The 16,739-nt window shown below is 43.7% G+C and overlaps 1 protein-coding gene across 5 annotated transcripts in view; it reads left to right on the top strand.

Moving 5' to 3' along the window:
• The first annotated feature begins 7,528 nt into the window (after nucleotides 1-7,528).
• The window catches only part of PTGER4 (prostaglandin E receptor 4), a 41,912-nt gene continuing 32,701 nt past the window's right edge, over nucleotides 7,529-16,739 (top strand). For 2 of the 5 annotated variants that reach the window (XM_063810105.1, XM_016952746.3), the window contains exons 1-2: nucleotides 7,874-8,517; nucleotides 8,990-9,905. In XM_063810105.1, the coding sequence (XP_063666175.1) occupies nucleotides 9,033-9,905 (873 nt within the window). In that variant the 5' untranslated portion in view covers nucleotides 7,874-8,517; nucleotides 8,990-9,032. Of the gene's footprint in view, nucleotides 8,518-8,989; nucleotides 9,906-13,438; nucleotides 13,531-16,739 lie in introns of those variants that run through there. The other 3 variants (XM_063810104.1, XM_063810103.1, NM_001009078.1) reach the window with 3 other exon arrangements.

The raw sequence follows: 16,739 nt of genomic DNA, 5'->3' as shown, positions 1-16,739 counted from the left end.
CATAAGTTGGCTGGGCGGGGTGGCTTGTGCCCGTAATCCCAGCACTTTGGGAGGCTGAGGTGGGTGGATCACGAGGTCAGGAAATTGAGACTATCCCGGCCAACATGGTGAAACCTTGTCTCTACTAAAAACACAAAAATTAGCCGGGCGTGGTGGTGTGCGCCTGTAATCCTAGCTACTTGGGAGCCTGAGGCAGGAGAATTGCTTGAACCCGGGAGGTGAAGGTTGCAGTGAGCCAAGATTCCACCACTGCACTCCAGCCTGGGTGACAGAGTGAGATTCTGTCTCAAAAAACAAAACAACAACAACAACAACAACAAAAAAACAGCCCATCTAATTCATTTATTTCGAAGGAGCTGACTTTCCTCAGACTTTCATACCTTCAGATCTTCTTAAACTGCAGCAGAGTTTTAACTCTTGAGTTTCCTCTGTGATCCGAACCCATTAACCTGGAAGGCAAGGAGCACACCAGGCCTAAAACTAATTCTTGGCTTGAGTTTCAACAGATGGTGAAGTTAGTATTATCGTCAGAAAACAACCCTACTTCATCTCTCCTCCCCACAGTTATGAGATTTGGACTTCTGTTGCAGGAGTTCACTATGCAACACGGTTAAGTGACAGATTCTCTTGAGTCATAAGTTCCTCTTTTCAAACTTGAACAGTTTCCCATATTTCAAAGCTCCTCACTCAGACATATTCAGTTCCTAGTTTCCTCAAGATGCACTCTCTGAATTCCCAGAAACGTTCTATGCTCCAGTTCTTGGCCTGAAGGATCTCAACCGTCTTCTCTGAGGCATCAGACAGAGTAGATATGAGGCCTGGAGCCAGAAAGTGCTTACTGCTTCCTGTTCTTAGGGTGGAAAAGAATCTGTTCTTGTTAACAAGAGAGGTATTTTGAAGAGAAACAAACAATACCCTTCTTCAGAATGTGCCACTTCCTCAGAATGTCCATTCCTAATCTCAAATCTAAAGGAAATCTGTCCTGTTCTTTTCTTTCATGGTATTGATCAGAGTGTTTAAATGTATATTTGTGTGTGTTTATTTGTACATTTGATGTCCGTTTCCCTTTCTGGACTGAAAGCTTTCCCCTATTGCACGGTAAGCTATATGAGGGCAGGGAATGTTTATTTTATTCAATGAGCAAACTCAGAGGCTAGCACAGAGTTATACGCAGTTGACTCTCCATAAACACTTGTTGAATGGATGAATGAATGGAAAGATGAAAGGCAGAAATTTCTGTGGTTGGCCAGTTCAAGCACAATGAGTATACCAGGCAAATGCCCCCTGCTCACTAGAGAATGAAAACATCACGCTTCTCTGTGTTCAAGGTCAACTGGAAAGAACTATGTCTGAAAATGCATGAGGAACATGTTTATTGGTGGGGTGAGGGCAGTGACATGTGCCCATGCCTCTTCAGGTTAGGTGTGTATCTACATGTATATAGGTATTATAAGCAAAGAGATTGTTGTGAGACTAGCTGCAAAATGGAACTTGTATGGAACACAAAGATCAAGGGGTTAATTTCTTGAATGCTCATGCCACTCTTGCTGTGCCAAGGATTGTGCTAGAGCACTAGCAGTCTTTTCAGGACAGGGTCCCAGATGTGCCCAAGATGAGCTGATGCCAGGGAAATGGACTCCATAGCTATAGTCTCTGACAGGGCAACCTGAGTCCTTTGTCAAAGAGCAGCTTCCTTCCTGAATACATCTTTGCTTACAAAGACACTTGTTCTTTTTCTTTCCACTTTAACTGAAAAAGTCCCCCTCTCAACTCTCCCTCCCACCCCACCCCCTTAATGCCACCATATCCATTCCTTGTTTCCAGGCAAATTTGCATTCATCTCTCCAAATAAATGTGCCTCTGTTTTTCTTACAGACATCTCAAAATAAAAAATTAGCAACATATTCTAGGAGAAAACCAGATGAATTCTGTGTCTGGGGTAAAATTCACTAATTTTCCTCTGTAATAGCTACACTGTAATTACATAGTCAATACTAAATGTGCCCCTAAGCAATCATCTTACTGAATTTATGCAGTATAAGCAGGCAACAGAAATCATCTCACTGAAAGTAATTCTTTCCTTCTCATCAAAAGGAAGGGAGGGGTTGTCTAAGTTATCTAACTAATTATCTTAATTCCTTCTTTGTGGTTATGTCCACAACCAGTCTTTGGATATCTGGGGTTAGGCCCAGGCAAAAATAAGTTCCATCAAAGTTATATATATTCAATTTATCACAATGCCCTCTAAACACGTTATGGCCAAAAACTAATTATACAATCATAAGAAGTGAATTTTGAAAACATAACTAATAATAGGCTAATATTTTTAATGTTTTAATACGTACTAGACATCTTATTTGTATTACGTTACTTAACCTTTAAAAGGACCCATTTAATGAAAACTCCCTTTTACTAAGCCTTAGGCAACTTACTTACTATGGCCTTGAACCCAGATTATCTCTAGCCCAAAGGCAATGATGTTGAGGGAGAAAAAAGAGGACTAAGAGTTATGTGGTTCAAGGTCTAGTTTGGGTTAAGATACATAGAGGTTAGGGGTACAGGTTTGGGGATCAAAGAGACCTAGATTAAAATCTTTGCTCTGCCATTTATCAGAACTGTGATCTTAGAGAGTTTACTCAATTTCTCTGTCCTAGGTAGGCTTATTATTTGCAAGCAACAGAAACTGAGCATGGTTAATATAAGCAGGAAAGTAATTTATTGGAAAGACAACCAATTACACAGAGTCAACAGGAAGGCTGCCAGCAGGAAATTCAGCCAAGGTCACACCATCCTAACCAAGTAGTAGTTAGCATGCCTCAACCAACAGCCATTATCACTGCAGGACCCTTGACACCACAAACCCCAGACATATTGCTGCTGTGAATGACTTCTGAAATTGCTCTTACGTCTTTGTGCCACTCCTTCAAGATTAAATTTCTAAACAGTGGTATCTGATAAGTCAAGCAAAGGTCATATGCTCAAGCCGTGGCAGAGGATGGAAGGAGAAAATCCAGCCCATTTAGCTTCTCTCATGGCAGGCTAGGTCTTGCCTCCAAATAATATTATGCAATGGAGGATTCTTACTAATGGAAAAGGAGTTCAGCTGCTGGGCAGCCTTTCAAAACTGACAACACCTGGGCTGGGTGTGGTGGCTAACGCCTGTAATCCCATCGCTTTGTGAGGTGGACGCTTGTGGATCGCCTGAGCCCAGGAGTTCGAGACCAGCCTGAGCAACATGGGGTAACTCCATCTCCACAAAAAAATACAAAAATTAGCCAGGCATAGTGGCACCTGCCTGTAGTCCCGGCTTACTTGGGAGGCTGAGGTTCACTGGACCCCAGGAGGTGGAGGTTGCAGTGAGCCAAGATCGCCCCACCGCACTCCAGTCTGGGGGACAGATTGGGACCCTGCCACAAAAAAAAAAAAAAAAAAAACACTCCCAGCATTCGTTAACCAAACTTTGATTTGCTCATCTGTGAAATGGGCATCTGACTGCCTAGTACCTTCCTCATAGGTTTGCTGTGAGAATTCGACAGCGTATGCATGTTGCAGTTAGCATGATGTCTCACATAGGCTGAGCATTGGATAAATTTCAGCTATTCTCACTAATTCTTGTGACTCTGAGCAAGCCACATAGAATCTCTGTGCCCACATTCTCACTCACTGAAGGAAGATTACATCAACCGTACTAAATTAGTCAGCATAGGCTAACTGCTGAAACAAGGGACCCCTCAAATCTCAGTGCATTATTTCTCATTCACTTCATTGTCCAGTGAGGGCTGCTGGGATTGGAATGAGGTCCATACAGGCACTCAGAGGCCAAGTCACCTTCTATCTAGTGGCTCTGCCATATACCCGGGACCTGTATTATGTTGGCAGAGGACGAACAGTAGCACAAAGGACTGGGTTTTATAGGGACCCAGCCTGGAAGTGGCATATATCAATTCTACCTCTATTCCACTGGCCAGAATTCAGGCACATGAGCTGCACCTAACCACAAGAAGTCAGTTTGGGAAATAATACGCAGCTATGTGTTCCAGAGGAAATGGAAACAAGATTTGGTGAAACACAGCAGCCTCTGTCACACCTACCTAACCTCCTCAGAGGGTTGCTAATAAAAGCGCATGTGAACGCCAAGTGTGAAACTGCTATGGAAAGTGATAAACTAACATGAGCTACAGGTGATGCTGCTGCTATTGATTAAGCCAGGGAGTTTCTGTGCATCCTCCACATTGCTAAAACATACAGCAATTTGGGTATGAGAAGAAACCGAAATATAATCAGAAGGTCCTTCCTCCTGTAGGGGAGACTCTTTAACTAGTAAGGCTTTATTTCTCCACTTGTATCTTCAAAAATGGGCCATTCTGGGAGTGGTGACTCACGCCTGTAATCCCAGCACTTTGGGAAGCCGAAGGGGGTGGATCACAAGGTCAGGAGTTCGAGACCAGCCTGGCCAATATGGTGAAACCCCATCTCTACTAAAAATACAAAATTAGCCAGGCATGGTGGCACATGCCTGTAATCTCAGCTACTAGGGAGGCTGAGACAGGAGAATTGCTTGAATCCAGGAGGCGGAGGTTGCAGTGAGCCAAGTTGCACCACTGCACTCCAGCCTGGGCGACAGAGCGAGAATCTGTCTCAAAAAAAAAAAAAAAAAAAAAAAGGCCACTGCAGGTAAATAATCTCCTTTCTTTGCCCATTGGTCCAATCCACATGGGGGTGTGGTGAAACTGGAGGGAAAAAAAGGGAGCGAGCAGAATAAAAGAGCAGAAAGCTATTACTTTGAGGAGTGTAATTGTCAGAGCAGGCTGTCAGAGCAGCCTGAAGCAATCACTCAGTAGGGGCCAGCCTCCACAGCAGTAATTTATCACCACATGAAGATGTTGGGGAGTTAATCACAGCACTGACATGTGTCAGCTCCAGGCATTGGGCTCAGCATAAACTTCATGCTTAGAAAATGAAAATAATTAAGAGGGCACACATTTGAAATGTACCACTAAAAAGGGAAGGCAGTCATCTTAGGGTCAGGTGAATGCCATGTTTGTAATCCACTGAACCAACTGGAAGAGCCTGTGGAGGGCAAATGTGTCCAAGGGTACTTTGCTATGTGTACCTGATAGATGCCTTTCACACTGTTTTGAGTCTCTGCATGGCCTGTCATGAAAGAGAAAAGCAAACACAATTTGCACAGGCTTTGCTACATGAATATTAGTGCTTCAGGAATGCTCTAAGATCCTGCCAGCTGCGGCTCAGGAAGGGGTCCAGGTCAGATCTGACTCATCCTGCTGCCTTCCTCCTGGAAATGATCCCCTTTCTCACCCCACTCCTGCTGGCTGAGCCCAGGTCCTGTCTGTCCCATATTTCCTTTGATCCAAGGAAAACTAAAAGTGGTTACTAGCTCCCAAGCGGCCTTTGTTTATAAATGGGTTCCCACCTTAATATGTTTACTCAAAAAACTCGTCAAATAATTAGCTATAACAGAGCAATCAAATTGATCAAACAGTTCTTGGAGTAGTTCAAACCTTCAGAGAGTTATTTAATGACAGTTTTAAATAACTGAACTGGGGTCTTCCAGCATAGAGAAGTAGGGATTGTGGCAGAAACTGCGAGGGAGAATTTTAAAAGTGCTTAGAATAAAAATCTTTTCATTGAAAAAAAATGACAAGAATTGCCCACATAATTATGGCAATTTTTCCTTTCCTTTTGCAATGCAAATTCCTGGCAGAGTGTAAGAGAAACTGAACTCCACTGTCCCAGTTTTTCAAACTAAGAAAATAAAATAATTTGCTACCTAAACTTTCAACTTCTACTTTTGAAAGCTAAATTTAAGTTTTAAGAATCGTACAACAAAAGAGACTACAGATAAACCTCATTACAATTTTTTAGTATTGAGCATTAGGTTATTTATTTTCCTTCTTCCTAAAGCTACTGTAGAAAGAAAATTCAAAGGACTAGTAAGAAAAATAGCTCAACTGATAACAAGTCTGGTTTGTCAATGACATGCTAATACCTGTAACAGTTACTAATTATCTCATCAGTGTGTCTCAGTTTTTATATTTAATATATTCTTCATCATTCTTAAATTAATAAATAGCAACCAACTGTTTTCTCTTTTACAAGCTTCATATGGAAAGAAAATTGAAAAAAAAAAGTTTGTATTAGCAGAAAGTGAATATAAGGGACTTCCCAACCTCCCCTCCATATATTTACTGACAAGCAACTGACATGAGTGATAGCAAAGCAATGTGGTTAGTGAGGAATGGTGCAGAGTGTGCAGTTTCCTTTTTTCTAATGTTGATTTGTTTTCTGTGCTGACACAATCCTAGAGGTTACTGTTCAAAGGAAGCATCGACAACAGAAGTGGTTAGAGTACTGATTAAAAGAAGATTTTAAGAAAATGACCAATCACCATCAATCTTAATATTGGCTAACAAATATGTATTTTTCTTTCTCATATTAAGTAAATAGTATAAACAGAATAATTCTGTATTAGTATATCCATATAGTGCCTTTTGCAAGTAAATATGATTCTGGATATTTTATGACCTGTAATTACTTGAAATCGGAAAGCCCTTTTAGTTTCTCTTATTACCCATGTGTTGCTGAGACTAACTGAAGAACCAGTTAGGAGGTTTGTTCGTTCACGAAATAACATTTAAGAAATGGGTACCTGCTTATCACATAAAAGAATCCAGTTATTTACTTACCCTGTGAGGAGACATAATATGTTAGAATGCTTGTACACTGCAGATGGGAAGAGGTTTTTCCAGGAATTTAAATTGTGCAATAAGGCCACACAATCTTACTTAAAAAAAAATGGTGAAGGGGTTTTAATTACACCATGAAGTTTTACAATTTTTTAGGTTTTTAGTTCTGGTTTTAGAAAACAGAGTAGAAGGATTACAGAGAAAAACTTCGCCATTAGACAAGAAGTCAAAATGATTCTAAGGGCCGCGCAAACAGGCTTTTCCAAGAATTAATCATGAGGTGGTGCTTGGAGAATTCCTTTACTCCAGTGACTTTGAAACCGCCTTCTCACTCTCCACTAGTCTTTCAAAGGATTCATGGTGAATTGGGTCTAACGAGTATAACACGGCCGGCCGAAGGCATGAAGCTCACGCTACCCTTTCAGGGCGGAGAAGTTCCCAGGAGGAAGAATGGAGAAAAAGATCGCAGTTAGGCAGTCCTCCCAACCTCACCAAGGCTCCACCTCTCTCCAAAGCCGCAAGGCTCTGCCACCTGCGCCGGGAGAGGCTGCAATCACTGTCTCCTCCTCTTTCTTTCTTTTTTTTTTTTTTCTTTTTTGCCTGGGGTGCCCGACCAAGCGCAGCCCGCAGTCTGGGCACTGCCAACTGACTCCAACTCCTTTTATGGTGAGAGGATGGATTCTTCGTTATTTCCCCGCCCAATCTGGTACCCACCCACCCACCCACCTACCACGTCCGCTGGGCGCACCCAAGTCTAACCCCGGGGCGCACGCGCTAGCGCAGACACCGTATTTCTCCTCCTTTCTCGGCCAACCCTAGGTAGAATCCTAAAACAACTGCCCTCTCTTCCACGATCTAGATGTTGCGGCCCGCGGACAGGAGGTTCAAGAAATAGTACACTCCGAGCGGCAGGCAGCGAGGCGGAAACAGTCGCCGGTTTCAGTGGTGGCCCCACTGGAAGCCGAGTTCAGGAGCGGCTAAGCGGTCGCCGGGGAAAGCACCGGGGCTTCCCAGGGTCTCCTCCGAGCTCCCACTCCGCACCTCCGAGGGCGTGAAAACCACGGGAGCCGCCCCGCCCCGCGCAGCCCAGCCCCGCCCCAGCCCAGACACCGCCCCCCGCCAGTCTTCCCTGCGGCGCCCAGGGAGGACGCGCTCCGCCCCCTTCCAATCCGGCCAATGGGCGCCCGGTCAGCGCGCGGTTTGCCTCCGCCTCCGCCAGGGAAACTTGGAGGAGGAGAAAAGTTTGTACAGAGGGTGGAAAGGCGAGAGCGGATCTCCAAGCCCGGCAGCCCGAGAGGAAGATGAACAGCCCCAGCCAGAGCCTCGGGCAGAGTGGACCCCGAGCCGCCCCCAGGTAGCCAGGAGCGGCCTCAGCGGCAGCCGCAAACTCCAGTAGCCGCCCGTGCTGCCCGTGGCTGGGGCGGAGGGCGGCCAGAGCTGGGAACCAAGGCTCCGCGCCACCTGCGCGCACAGCCTCACACCTGAACGCTGTCCTCCCGCAGACGAGACCGGCGGGCACTGCAAAGCTGGGACTCGTCTTTGAAGGAAAAAAAATAGCGAGTAAGAAATCCAGCACCATTCTTCACTGACCCATCCCGCTGCCCCTCTTGTTTCCCAAGTTTTTGAAAGCTGGCAACTCTGACCTCAGTGTCCAAAAATCGACAGCCACTGAGACCGGCTTTGAGAAGCCGAAGATTTGGCAATTTCCAGACTGAGCAGGACAAGGTGAAAGCAGGTTGGAGGCGGGTCCAGGACATCCGAGGGCTGACCCTGGGGGCTCGTGAGGCTGCCACCGCTGCTGCCGCTACAGGTGAGATGGCGTTGGGCTGACGTTGGGGTCAACGGGTAGAGAACGCAGGGATGCGGCCCTCGCCGAAGAGAGCCAAGAAGGGAAGAGCGCGCTCTCCAAATTGCTTTTGTAACTTCTTTTCAGTGAGCATTTTATTGATTCAGAATCTATCGAGAATAGCACTAGCGAGCTACTTTTCCCTTGAGATGGGTCTTATTCATCTTGGCAATGGAGTGAGTTGGATTGGGGGGAGGAAGAGGAATGGGAAAATCAGTTTATAAATATTAATGTCAGCAAGAGTGTGCTGTTGGCAGGACGTATCGCGAGCCTGGAGATTTTGGTGGCCGCAGTTGGTAAGTGGCTACAATCCAGAAAGTAGGATCGAGTTGCTCCCCTTGTCTTATCAGTGTATGGTTTCTCGGGCGCGGGTCTAACACCTTACAAGTGGTAATTTCCGCTCACGGCAGCTTTGTCTCTCTTCTACCATCCCCAGACCCAGCCTTGCACTCCAAGGCTGCGCACCGCCAGCCACTATCATGTCCACTCCCGGGGTCAATGCGTCCGCCTCCTTGAGCCCCGACCGGCTGAACAGCCCAGTGACCATCCCGGCGGTGATGTTCATCTTCGGGGTGGTGGGCAACCTGGTGGCCATCGTGGTGCTGTGCAAGTCGCGCAAGGAGCAGAAGGAGACGACCTTCTACACGCTGGTATGTGGGCTGGCTGTCACCGACCTGTTGGGCACTTTGTTGGTGAGCCCGGTGACCATCGCCACGTACATGAAGGGCCAGTGGCCCGGGGGCCAGCCGCTGTGCGAGTACAGCACCTTCATTCTGCTCTTCTTCAGCCTGTCCGGCCTCAGCATCATCTGCGCCATGAGTGTCGAGCGCTACCTGGCCATCAACCATGCCTATTTCTACAGCCACTACGTGGACAAGCGATTGGCGGGCCTCACGCTCTTTGCAGTCTATGCGTCCAACGTGCTCTTTTGCGCGCTGCCCAACATGGGTCTCGGTAGCTCGCGGCTGCAGTACCCAGACACCTGGTGCTTCATCGACTGGACCACCAACGTGACGGCGCACGCCGCCTACTCCTACATGTATGCGGGCTTCAGCTCCTTCCTCATTCTCGCCACCGTCCTCTGCAACGTGCTTGTGTGCGGCGCGCTGCTCCGCATGCACCGCCAGTTCATGCGCCGCACCTCGCTGGGCACCGAGCAGCACCACGCGGCCGCGGCCGCCGTGACCTCGGTTGCCTCCCGGGGCCACCCCGCTGCCTCCCCAGCCTTGCCGCGCCTCAGCGACTTTCGGCGCCGCCGGAGCTTCCGCCGCATCGCGGGCGCCGAGATCCAGATGGTCATCTTACTCATTGCCACCTCCCTGGTGGTGCTCATCTGCTCCATCCCGCTTGTGGTGAGTGACCGGGGCTGGGGCCCTACTCGGCCTTTTTCTCGCATCCACCTCCCGCCTCCATTCCCCGCTCCCTGCTTTCCCTCTGAGTCCTTGGCAGTGAACGTGTCTCCTTTAGGTCGGGGCTGGGATTCCCACACTGTTTCTCAGAGCAGGCCCAACCCTCTTTGAAGTCCCAACGCTAACGAGATTTAGCAGGTGCTTTGCCCCTACATCCCCCAGTTTATGTTCCCGGAAGCCTGGATTTCCTTCTCCACCGAGACAGCCCTTACCCCTTGCTGCCTGACACTGGCCGAGTCTTCCAAGAAAACCCCCCGCCCCCTCTGTTAGACGTGGAGGGGAGCCTGCTGTAGTGTGACTTAGCCCACTCCTCCGTACTGTGAACTGTGAACTGCAAAATCTGAAACGTCAGGGATGGTGATCTGTTCGTTGTAAACCACTTTTAAGGAAAGTGGGGGTTTTGGTGTTTTGATGTATGCAAGGTTTCTTGAATTTCTTCCCCCGTGGATTGCGTAGAATTTTAAAGCTAGAAGAGATATCAAGAGGTGTTTTAGTCTAACTCCCTCACTTCACTGAGGGAGTGAATGATATGCTTAAAATAATCCAGCCGAACCTACACAGTCAAGCTAGGCTCCCTGCTCTTTACCATGGTGTGCCCTGGGAGGGCAGCTTAAAGCACACAAATTCTAATTCATATACAGGGCAGGGTCCAGACTTAGTTTCTTTCATTCTGTCTAGACCAGGAAAGCAAAGTTTCTCAGGGTGACTAATTATGGACAGGCTGATATACATAGGGTATGGGATTTGAATTCTCGACAACTGTGCGAGGTACAGTACCATTTTAGAGAAACCGAGGTTTAGAGATGGCTGTCTTTGTTTCTTCAAGCCAAAGCTCTACAGCTTGTAATGGACCTTAGGCCGTCTGAGGCCAGACCCAGCTCATGTGTTATTACATCACGTCTCCCTCGTAGAACATTTCTCATTTTGGCGTTTGTAAAGCGTGGGTTGGAGTTTTGGTACACTTCATTTTTAGTTCATCTTTTAAGAATGGCCTTTGGATTAACTTTTAAAATATGATAAACAGAAAGGCTCAAACCCTACCTAGTTTTCTACTTTGCCTGTGGCTAAAATGGAATGCACCAGAAGCAGATGGGCAGAATAATGCAATACTTTATCTAGAGTTTGTCTTGAAAGCAACTAGTTATGAGTTCTTCCATCTTCCAAAACACTGCATTCCTGGAAATTCTAAACTACCAACTCAAAAAGAGATAACTGCTTTTTCTTATGCTTGTTGGGAACAAGAGAATATAAAATGTAATGGGCTATTATTCCTTCCTTTTCCTTATTGATACTGTCCAGGGATCTTTGGTGTAAAAATATATCTTTGATAAAAGTGACTGTAAATGGAAGGAACTTAGAGGGGGCTCAGAGCCAGAATACAGTAGGTTCTTACCAATTTGTATAAACAGAAGTAAATATAATAGGCCATAAGAGCCTTTAAGCCATTCCAGGACCCAATATAATTTACAGAGTTAAGTCACACTTGAGCCACATAAATATATTTTACTGTCTGTAATGGCAACCTAGAATAAAGTGAGATTTTGGAAAAAACAACACTGCTCCTGATGGGGCCCCTGTTCCTGGGCCTCTGCCTTGTGTTTTACAGAACAGTAAATGACAAAGTGAATGGTTGTTATTTTCAGAACATCCACTTAAAGGGACAGAGGAATTAGAGCTAGAAGGTTAGCAACATGCACATACTTTATAAATGTGTTTTGGTTGGAAGTAAGCATGTAAAGCTATGGATTTCTGCACAGCCACGGATGAATTATTTTCTTCCAACATCTAGAGAGACATACAAGGCTTAATTCACCTCATAGGCTGAAGTGGTAGACCTGGACCTAAGATTCAGGGCCCTTACACAAAGCCTTGAAATTATTTGAGGACCTAGAGGCAAGAAATTATAGGAGCTGTATTTGTGGTTTGCAGATTAACCACATTTTAACTAACAAGAAATACTGTCCACCTGTATAATGTTAGTAACGTGTAGTAAATTTTAAGTAATCTTGACCTGAAAATTGAAACTAGCTCAATTAAGAAGTAATCCCATTAGTCAAGTATTTATATAGCTTTGTGAGAAATAAGGAATCCTAAAATAGCAGTGGCATCAGTTTGTCGCCTTTAGTTTTGGCTACTAAAGTCTAATTTCAGAATCAGTTTAATTATAAATTAGTGATAAATGATGGGTTCATTATGCTACTCACCCACCCCTCCCCCCCCGCCACAATTCAGCAATTACTGATATAATCAAAAACCCTTCCGCAAATACAGTCTTCCTTGGCTTCCTTTTACAACTTTCTTTTTTCATGTTTTCATATTCATGTTGTAAATTAAGATTAAAGCTCAGAACTCTCTGACATTGAAAGCAGTTGAGCTTATCTTCAGTTCCAAAGAAACTAATGAAGCATCTAATTTTATCAAATCAAGTGGTTGCTAATCCCATTTAAGGAAAATCAAAGCGTTGGAATCATTTTAAATGCTTTGGAAAGGCTAACAAAGCAAATATAGTTTACTTGGAATTTCAGAAAGCTTGATATAATACCTAAGGAAAACAGCCACTGAAAAGCAGCCAAGGTTTTGCCTCCTGGACACCAGGGAAGAAAGAGCTACAGCTCTTAGAAGGGGGTTGGTATTGAGTTTAGTATAAAAAAATAAATTTTAATTTGCTATCCAAAATATACATATTTCATAAATAGAGTTAAGATTGGAGTGGAAATTTGAGAAAGGTTGGGAAATTAGTTGTGGATATAAGGAACTGTGCTGAACCTGCAGCATTCTTTGAACTGGGTCATAATTAATGATCAGAGAAGGTGTAAGTATGATCTACAAGGAACATCACATGACAAGATTTAGTGGGTAGGTGGTTCTTGTCATTTTGTACATTCTTCTATTTATAACCAGTCTCATAGTTTTTTTAAATATAGGAGAATTTTGGAAGTGAGAACTTCTAAAATTTTGTGAGAACAAGAAGTGAGAGTCTACATTTAAGATAAATGAAAAGGATTGAATTCTTTAGAAATATGCAAGCAAGACAGCCTCCTAAGGTCCTGGTTTTAAATGCTGTAGCTTGATGAATTACTAGTGCCTAATTTTGCAGTTACTAATGAATATTAAGATGATTATTATAATCAAATATTTTGCCTTAGGGCTAAACAGTTACTATAGGGTTTCGAAGGTCATTTTCCCCCATATACAAGCAACCCAAGACTGTATTTATTGCTTACTTGTTTCTTTTATTTTTTAACTCTGAAGTAACAAATACTCATCTCAGCTAGGGGCAGAACAGTTAATTTGATTAATCTTCTGCCTTGGTGAGGTAAAACTTAGGTCCTTAGGAAAATACTTCCTGTGACTGTTTATTTGGTTCCTTACTATAAACTAGTTGTCTCTATAAAGCTTTCACCAGCATTTGATCAGCAAAAGTTTATAAGGACAGATAAAAACTTTGTAAATAGATATGCTTTTGTTTACTGTAGGCAAACTGGAAGTGGAGTCATAAAACAACTGATGGGATGTCAGATGAGTGTGAAGCACATCTATACATACAAGAGAAATGCCACAAATTTGGGTATGACTATGACAGAATCTAAAAGACTGGATTTGTTCAAATAAATTTGGCTAAGTTTAAAAAATTGCGATGCCTAGAAGGAAGTTTTAAGTCATAACATGCAATTGCAGACCCAGTAGTAGTAACTTGAAGACTATTGAGTAACATAAAAGTAAGTTATTTCCACATCTGGCATTTCATTTGAATCTTGAAAAGCTCTAAGGAGAAAGTAGGGCTGACCAGTATTTTCACTCTCTCTACACCTCAGTTTCCCAAGCTGCAAATGAAGAATTTATATCATTCTGCAACTTACAGGGTAGCTATAGGTGAGTCCTCGTCTAATGCTCATTTCACCATGCTTTCTTGACCTGTCAATTTGTTTGTATTGAATATCTCCTAACAAGATTTTTTTTCTCAGCCCTGACATGATTCTTGTAGTCTCCTATCAGAATATTCAATGTGAGAGCTTTAAAAACAAACAAACAAACAAAAAACAGAAACATTCAGTGTAGAGGTTGACCTATAAAGCCTGTAGAGATTTAACTTGCCTTCTACAAATGGCCAGCTAGTGGCCTAGAAGGAACAAGAACCAAGCTCTCCTACACACCACCCAGTCAATAATTATTTCCACTATTCTTTACTTGAAAAAAAGAAAGTGATAAGAACTTCTAGTAACAGCTGTGTCAATTTTGGACTCTTAACAAGGCAGTGGGATAACTGAGCACATACAGATAATTCCTTTTATGTGCTTGGAACAGAACAAGTAGCACACACATTCAAATCCAGCTACAGATCTTGTCACTTATTGGAAAGCGTTACTGTTTTGACATTCCATTACTAAATCTGTCTAATCAAGAGTTCAACATTCTTTCTTCAACATTCCCTGCAAACAAATTATTAAGTAGGAAGTACATGTTTTTGATACCATATTATTAACTATATCCCAAAGCTACCTCTAAGCTACAGTTTTCAAATTATTGATACCTTCCACACTGGGCAAGCTTCCACATATGGGTTAAAAAAAAAAGTAGTGAGAGCCAACATATCTGTTATACGATAGGCACTGTACTAAGCACTCTAATAATTTGTACATACGTTATAAGGAGCAGAGCCAGGATTTGAACAGAGGCTTGTTTGCTTCCAAAGCTTGGGCATTTATCTCTACAGCATATAGCCTCCTTACAGCTTTCTTGTCACCACATCTTCTTCTGAACTTATTGCATTTCCTCAAAGTTATGTTCCACTGCTCCTGAGCCCTAATCTCTAATCATCCTTTAAAAAAGTGTGAATAACATAATTTAAAAAAAATTAGGTGGGTGTGGTAACATGTGCCTGTGGTCCCAGCAACTTGGAAGGTTGAGGCTGGAGGATTGCTTGAGCCCAGGAGGTTGAGGCTGCAATGAGCCATGTTTGTATCACAGCACTCCAGCCTGGGTGACAGTGAGACCCTTTCTAAAAGAAAATAAAATAATTTAGAATACTGTAATATGCCAATATTAACAACAAACCACATGTACACAGCAGGAGCTACTAAGAAAAAGACTTAAAATTGGAAGAAAGGAGATACGTTGTTTGTATTCAGTGAGTTTTTTTGTTTTTGTTTTTGTTTTTGTTTTTGTTTTGAGACGGAGTTTCACTCTTGTGGCCCAGGCTGGAGTGCAATGGCGCAATCTCAGCTCACCGCAACCTCCGCCTCCCGGGTTCAAGTGATTCTCCTGCCTCAGCCTTCCAAGTAGCTGGGATTATAGGCATGCGCCACCACGCCCGGCTAATTTTGTATTTTTGGTAGAGACTGGGTTTCTCCATGTTAGTCAGGCTGGTCTCAAACTCCTGACCTCAGGTGATCTGCCTGCCTCAGCCTCCCAAAGTGCTGGCATTACAGGCATGAGCCACCGTGCCCGGCCGTATTCCCTCCTGACTCGGAGGTTCAGTTTTATCAGCAACACACTCTTCCAACACTGAAAACTGCCTGAACTTGTTTAATTATGTAAAATATAGGGCCTGTTGGACAAGAATTCCGAAAAGTGCTTTCACCCCCTCACGAGACATTGAAGCACTACTCCGGATGTCCCCATCTCAACTGGGGTTGTCCCTGCCCTCTTGGAAACAGCAAATCAAGTAGCCTATTTAAAGTGAAGCAGAGGTTGCTATATGTTTTCAAACATTGCAAGATGCGTGGAGTTTTTGTTTGTTTTTTTTCTTTCCCTACTTGAAGTAAGTCTCAATTGAAATACGCTGCAAAGTAAAACTCATATTGATTCTTTTCAATCTAACCAACTTTTGAGGATGTTTTTACCTGAATTTGGACTTTTGCTTTTTAAACTCATACTTTTACTACCCTGTGAACTCCCCTTTATTGAAAAGACATTGAATGACCAGGTTCAGTGGCTTGTACTAATTGTAAACTTTTCCTCCCCCATGGAAAACTTTAAAATAGAGCATACTTTTAATATAGCCTCCTTTCATTCCCTCCTATACTAGTCAAAATCCATTGCTGCTGTGGATGAGATGAGGCACAGAAATGATTCCTTCCTTGCCTCTCATCACCTTTGATTATGAAAACCTATTATTAATTGTTTTACAACATTCCAACCTTTCTAAAAGGCCACAGAAATTTTAAAATGCTAACTCCTAATGTACTTCTTTGAATGGCTATAAATTCCATTTTAACTATTCAAAAATTTTCTTCCTTTCAGTAGTAGCCATGTTTCCTTTGAGGTTGTGGTAGGAGAAGCAACCAGCAATAAAACATTTTCAGTGTCAAAAATCTCAGAAACGTCAGGTTCAGACTTAACCAAAATTCTGTTCTGCGAGTCTCGGAGATGGCTTTACACAGTGCTTGTTAGGGAGGTAGTATCAGAAACTCTCAAGTGGAGCAACACTGCCACCTGGAGGCTTGAAGGCTCAAGTTCGCATAAACCCGGCCGTAGGTCTTCCAGAGACCACACACAGGACTTGATACTAACAGATTTAACGCCATCATTTCTTCTACGCTTAGGAACATAGTATGTGATGTGAATAAAATATAGACCTCATGCTTTTTACCAACAATTCCATTGTCAGGAAATAACGATTAAACAGAAAGCCAGACTGGTAGAACAGAAAAGGCAACATGGAGGTCCAGACCAGACTCTGCCACCAACAGGGCGGGGGACATCCTAAGTTCCTCAAAACCTCTGGGTCTCAGTAACAAATACTTCATCTGAGAAAAGGCCTGTAGAGTTGAGGGA

The sequence above is a fragment of the Pan troglodytes genome, chromosome 4 (assembly GCF_028858775.2).
Source record: "Pan troglodytes isolate AG18354 chromosome 4, NHGRI_mPanTro3-v2.0_pri, whole genome shotgun sequence".
In the NCBI taxonomy this organism is placed as follows: domain Eukaryota; kingdom Metazoa; phylum Chordata; class Mammalia; order Primates; family Hominidae; genus Pan; species Pan troglodytes.
This window is presented reverse-complemented; position numbering and strand designations above follow the sequence as displayed.